We start from the raw sequence: 6,246 nt of genomic DNA, 5'->3' as shown, positions 1-6,246 counted from the left end.
CTCTACTAAAATTAGAAAGAAATTAATTGGACAACTAAAAATATATAGAAAAAATTAGCCGGGCATGGTGGCGCATGCCTGTAGTCCCAGCTACCGGGAGGTTGAGGCAGGAGGATCACTTGAGCCCAGGAGTGTGAGGTTGCTGTGAGCTAAGCTGACGCCACGGCACTCACTCTAGCCCGGGCAAAAGAGTGAGACTCTGTCTCAAAAAAAAAAAAAAAACTTTCTCTACCATTTCTCATAGTGTGCATCTACTAGCAATAAATTTTCTCAGCTTTTATGTGAAAACATCTTTATTTCACATTCACTTTTAAAGGATGTTTTTACTAGATGTAGAATTCTAGGATTATAGAATAATGGTGTGTTTATGTTTTTATGGTTTATGTTTTTCAAAAGAATCTTCAATTTCTATGGACATATACTGAAATATTTGTTTAAAAAGAAATTATAGGATGGGCACACTACCTAATGCCTGTAATCCTAGCACTTTGGGAGGCCAAGGCGAGGGAGGATCGCTTGAGACTGGGAGTCTGAGACCAGGAGTTTGATACCAGATTGAGCAAGAGCAAGACCCTATCTCTACAAAAAATAGAAAAATTAGCTGGCCATGGTGGCACATGCCTATAGTCCCAGCTACTTGGGAAGTTGAGGCAGGAGGATTGCTCAAGCCCAGGAATTTGAGGTTGCAATGAGCTATGATGACACCATTGCACTCTAGCCCAGGTAACACAGAGCAAGACCCTGTCACAAAAATTAATTAAATAATTAAATGAAATGAAGTTATATGATACATCAAGTGTGAGTAGGGGCATAGATGAAATAAAATTGGCGTTGTGATGAAGCTTAGATATGTGTACAAGGGGTTCATTATACTCTAGGCTATATTTGAGGTTTTTCATAATACGTTTTTAAATTTTATTTTTATACTTAGAATTTAAAGGTAAAATCTAAAGTTCCTAATAGCTTTTTTATATTTATTTGCCAGAATGGTAGCTGAATGGAGGTTATCTCGAGGTGTTGAAGAACAGACACAAGCTTTCTTTGAGGGCTTTAATGAAATTCTTCCCCAGCAGTATTTGCAATACTTTGATGCAAAGGAATTAGAGGTAATGAGATTTCCTTCATTGTCCTGCAGCATAATAGTAAACAATGCCTTCAAATGTCTTCTTTCAACTCACTTTCCCATCTTTCCAGTTGCAGTAGTATTTTTTGCTAGCAAGTTGTTTTGAAGCTTCCCCAGTGGTTATAGAGAACCACAATTTATGCAAAGATAAAAGAAGAGTATTACCATCCCCCAAAAATAGTATTACTGTTAGGGCTTCTCTACAATTGAGTGACTTATTTCCCTGAATATGTGTATATATATGACATCATACATGGAACTTCACCTTCATGAGTAATGTAGATATAATTCTTGACGTACAGTTTACAAACCAAAGCCTGCTGATTAATTTGTTTTTATAAACTGTGTTTAATATTAGTCTTTCCTTATCTATGTCCAACATTTTTTGTATAGTTACCTAAAGAAACAATTTGTCTTTTTCATCCCTAAAGGTCCTTTTATGTGGAATGCAAGAGATTGATTTGAATGACTGGCAAAGACATGCCATCTACCGTCATTACACAAGGACAAGCAAACAAATCATGTGGTTTTGGCAGGTTTGTTTCTAAATTTATTTCTGTTGGTATAATTTCTTAGAATTTGTTTAGCACATTTGGAAATGAGTTACAAAACAAAATGTACCAGTGTGTATCATTCAAGACCAGCCTTAGCAAGAGCGAGGCCCTGTCTCTACTAAAAATAGAAAAATCAGCTGGGCGCAGTGGTGTGCACCTGTAGTCCCAGCTACTTGGGAGGCTGAGGCAGATCCAGGGGAAAGGAGGTGCTGCCCTAAAAGGGCTGATCTTGAAACTGCATGAATAGGGAGCTCTCAGGCCCAGACCACTCCTCTTTTTCCATCTCCCTTTAAAGATGCGGTCCTGGCCGGGCACGGTGCCTCACTCACGCCTGTAATCCTAGCACTCTGGGAGGCCAAGGTGGGCGGATTGTTTGAGCTCAGGAGTTCGAGACCAGCCTGAGGAAGAGTGAGACCCCATCTCTACTAAAAAAAATAGAAAGAAATTATCTGGACAACTAAGAATATATGGAAAAAATTAGCCAGGCATGGTGGCACATGCCTGTAGTGCCAGCTACTTGGGAGGCTGAGGCAGTAGGATCGCTTGAGCCCAGGAGTTTGAGGTTGCTGTGAGCTAGGCTGACGCCACGGTACTCACTGTAGCCGGGGCAACAGAGCGAGACTCTGTCTCAAAAAAATAAAAATAAAGATGCGGTCCTAAGAATTATTTAGGGGAAGGTGTGTGGGGCTTTGACAAACATGGAAATGCCCTCTCTACCTATATTGTTGGGTAAAGTAATTATCTAGTGCAGTGGACATAGCAGGTTCCTTTATGATTTGAAATGATTGTTTTTCTTTCTTCTTTAATTTAATGAATGTAATATATGACTTACATATCTCTTTAAATGTGCTTTTAACAGTTTGTTAAAGAAATAGATAATGAGAAGAGAATGAGACTTCTGCAGTTTGTAACTGGAACCTGCCGATTGCCAGTAGGAGGATTCGCTGATCTCATGGGTATGTATACAGGGTCATTTTTCCTGTACAGAAAATTATTTATCACACTACTTTACATACATGTGTATACAGCTTATCAGAAACAACAAAGACAAAGATAACCATTTTCTTAACTAGTCCCAGTTACTCTGCATTTGTATAAACTTTTAAACCATTTTGTGGTCCTTCTGTAGAAATTTTTCATGCTCAGGCTGAAATGCACAGTTTAACTCAGTAGGATAACAGTGTTTATATAAATCTGTTCATTCAGGCTGGGTGCTATGGTTCACGCCTGTAATCCTAGCATTCTGCAAGGCCGAGGTGGGAAGATCACTTGAGGTCAGTCAGGAGTTCTTTAATTCAGTGGTTCTTGACCTTACCAGATCCAACATCCCATTTTCATTAATAAATATTTATAATATATGTCCTTTAATATTCTGATTTTTAGATGAAATAACCTATCTACAATCTCCGAAGAATACATATTCATAGCATTGACTGTAATATAAAGGAGAAATTTTTTAAAAATGATTTATAATGAAATAATATGTATTTCAATACATGTATATTTAGATATAACTATGTTAGAAGATATAATTAAGTAGTCAGATACTTATTCCTACTTACAAGAAAAGGTTTGGATTTAAAAGAAGATCAGAAGCCATTCTTTATAAGCAGCATTGGAAAATGAAAGAAGTGATGAAAAAGATGAGAAATAATTGACAAATATATATGATAAGAAAAAGAGGGAAATAACCTAAATAACATAAGGACAATACACCTGCCAAAATTATTTATAGATTGTCAAACTGGAGAAAAATGATGTAGATCTTAAAATTATAGTATGAAAATATATCTCCTTTCATGAGATCCCACTGCAGACCACGATTCTGATACGTAAAAAGGCCTCTGAGACCACATTTGAAATGTGCGTGAAAATAGGAACATAGGTGTAAGAGTCTACATGGCAGTTGTATGATTTAGGGACATTGTCCAAGTAAGATTGAAAACAACAGACAAACTAAAAATAATTTCATTATATAATTTTTACAACTAGATTTCTTATCGTTTCATAAAATTTTAGAAAGTAGTCAGGATGATAGTAACATATTTGTAAAATAGTCTTTATTAATGAAATCCACTAAAATTTCTTTCATGTGTCTGCTATTAAAATATTTGATTCTAAATCTATTATAAGCAATTCACAATCTTCTTTATTACATATTAACTTGCACTGTTAAACGCCTTTCCATCTATGTAGTTAGAAATACTGCTGAGTGTGATGGTACAAGCCTGTAGTCCTAGCTACTCAGGAGCCTGAAGCAGGAGCATCACTTGACCTCAGGTGTTCAAGGGTTTAGCATCTATGATTGCACCTGTGAATAGCTACTGCACTCTAGCCTGGACAACATAGTAAGACTCCATCTTAAAAAAGAAGAAATTTTCTAATATATCGAGTAGAGAGAGCACGCAGAGTTAACTTTAATGTGTGTGTAACACCACCAAATAACTTTAAACATCCTTTTTCATACTGTTTCCTATATTACTGGATTTTTTACATAACTACTTGTGAAAACAATTCAGTGTTATTAAATACAAAAGTACTACAATTTATATTTGTACTAGTTTTAGTCAGGTGGGACATGAGAAAATTCTCAGTGCCTGACAGTCCCACATGTTGCAGAACATTTGCCCCTTCTAATTAAAAAATCTAGTAGCGCTACCAGTCATTGTGATCACCAACAAATGCTTCCTAGGGAGCAGTACTGACCTGTTAGAAAACCATTGCTTTATGATCACCATTCACAGCTATCTCCAACAGAAGGTAAATGAGAGATAAGAATTGGGGTGCGGGTGTGGGTATGTAATGGTATGCCCTACAGGACCTGTAAGTTCAAGCATTATCAATATTAAATTCACTACAATGTTTATGTTTCATAAAGTTTTAACAATTCTGTATTTAAGTCAAGTTTTATTGTGTAAGACAATGGAATGTAGTTTCCTTATTGTATATAAAACTACTAAAATTAAGCTTTTTGTGTGTTCTTAATGTGAGCTATTATTAATCACAACCGTGTGTTATTCTGGCTAAGGAATGCTACGTAAAACTTATTGCTGAGCACCACTCCTGGAGTTTCTGATTCAGTAGGCTGAGGTGTATGTAGGCCATGTGGATTTGTGATTCTTACAAGTTCCCTGGTGATACTGATACTGCTGGATTAGGGAGCACATTTTGAGAATCATTATGCTAACCGACTGTTCATGGTTTCATTATATTTTAGGGAGCAATGGACCACAGAAATTCTGTATTGAAAAAGTTGGGAAAGAAAATTGGTTACCCAGAAGTCATACTTGGTAAGTAAAATGAGAATAGAGAAAATAGCCTTTTTCCAGTTATCCTTTAGCTATTTAAAGCCAGTTAGAAATGAAATATTTTCCCTATGGTATTGAATTTTTATTATTATTTTAATAGATGTGGGGATACAGGTTAAATTCTGTTACATGTATATATTGTATAGTGGTGGAGTCTGGGCTTTTGGTGGACCTATCACGTGGGTAGCGTACATTGTACCCCGTGGGTAATTTTTCATCCCTCACTCCCTCTCTTCCCTCTTGTGAGTCACCATTGTCCATCATAGCACTCTGTGTGCCCTTGTGTAGCCGTAGTTTAGATCCTGTTTATAAACGAGAACATGTGGTGTTTTTCTGTTCCTGAGTTACTTCATGTAGGATAATTGCCTCCATGGATTGTTTTCAAAAGCTTTTTTGAGGCATTATTTATGTACTATAAAATTTATCCATTTTAATTTAATGATATTTAGATTTACAGAGTAGGGCAACCATCATTGTAATCCAGTTTTAGAGCATTTTCTTTACCTATAAATTATCCTTTATGACCATTTGCAGTCAATCCTTTTTCCCACCTCTGAATTAGATTTAGAGTTCTTCTAACTTTTCTCAGAAGGCAGGGAAAGAAATGAAAGTTAGGAGACCTACTTTCTAACATAGTAACCACTATTTTTTCATTTTAAATGTAGTTTAATCACATTTCCAAAAATGTACAGGACTAAAAAACAACCCTAATCTTATCTCAAATACAGTAATATGTTGGAATTCAACTTAATGCAACAATATTTGAACTTTATTTTGTGGGATATATTTTAGTGGTCATATATGGTTCTTGCTGGGTATTCCTTTTTTCCCCCCCATCCGACCTTGTTACTGTTTTATTATCTGTTCCTTAATGTTTTTATACATGTACATACATGTGGGTTTTTTAAAATAACACTTATTTTTTATTTGTTTTTTGAGACAAGGTCTCACTCTGTCACCTGGGCTAGAGTGCAGTGGCATCCTCAAAGCTCACTGCAACCTCAAACTCCTGGGCTCAAGTGATACCTCCTGCCTCAGCCTCCTGAGTATCTGGGACTTACAGGCATGTGCCACGACGCCTGGCTAATTTTTCTATTTTTTTGTAGAGATGGGGTCTTGCTCTTGCTCAGGCTGGTCTCAAACCCCTGACCTCAAGCGATCCTCCCACCTTGGCCTCCCAAAGTGCTAGGATTACAGGTGTGAGCCACTATGTCCGGCCCCTTACTTTTTTTTTTTTTTTTTGAGACAGAGTCTCACTTTT

At 36.6% G+C, this 6,246-nt stretch overlaps 1 protein-coding gene across 2 annotated transcripts in view; it reads left to right on the top strand.

The window, feature by feature from the left end:
- Positions 1-6,246, top strand: part of ITCH (itchy E3 ubiquitin protein ligase) — a 120,855-nt gene that overhangs the window by 110,701 nt on the left and 3,908 nt on the right. For both annotated transcript variants that reach the window (XM_012637659.1, XM_012637660.1), the window contains 4 exons: positions 986-1,106; positions 1,555-1,659; positions 2,537-2,633; positions 4,895-4,967. In XM_012637659.1, the coding sequence (XP_012493113.1) occupies positions 986-1,106; positions 1,555-1,659; positions 2,537-2,633; positions 4,895-4,967 (396 nt within the window). The remainder of the gene's footprint in view (positions 1-985; positions 1,107-1,554; positions 1,660-2,536; positions 2,634-4,894; positions 4,968-6,246) is intronic.

Source organism: Propithecus coquereli, unplaced genomic scaffold, assembly GCF_000956105.1.
Source record: "Propithecus coquereli isolate 6110/MARCELLA unplaced genomic scaffold, Pcoq_1.0 Scaffold122, whole genome shotgun sequence".
Lineage (NCBI taxonomy): Eukaryota > Metazoa > Chordata > Mammalia > Primates > Indriidae > Propithecus > Propithecus coquereli.
This window is presented reverse-complemented; position numbering and strand designations above follow the sequence as displayed.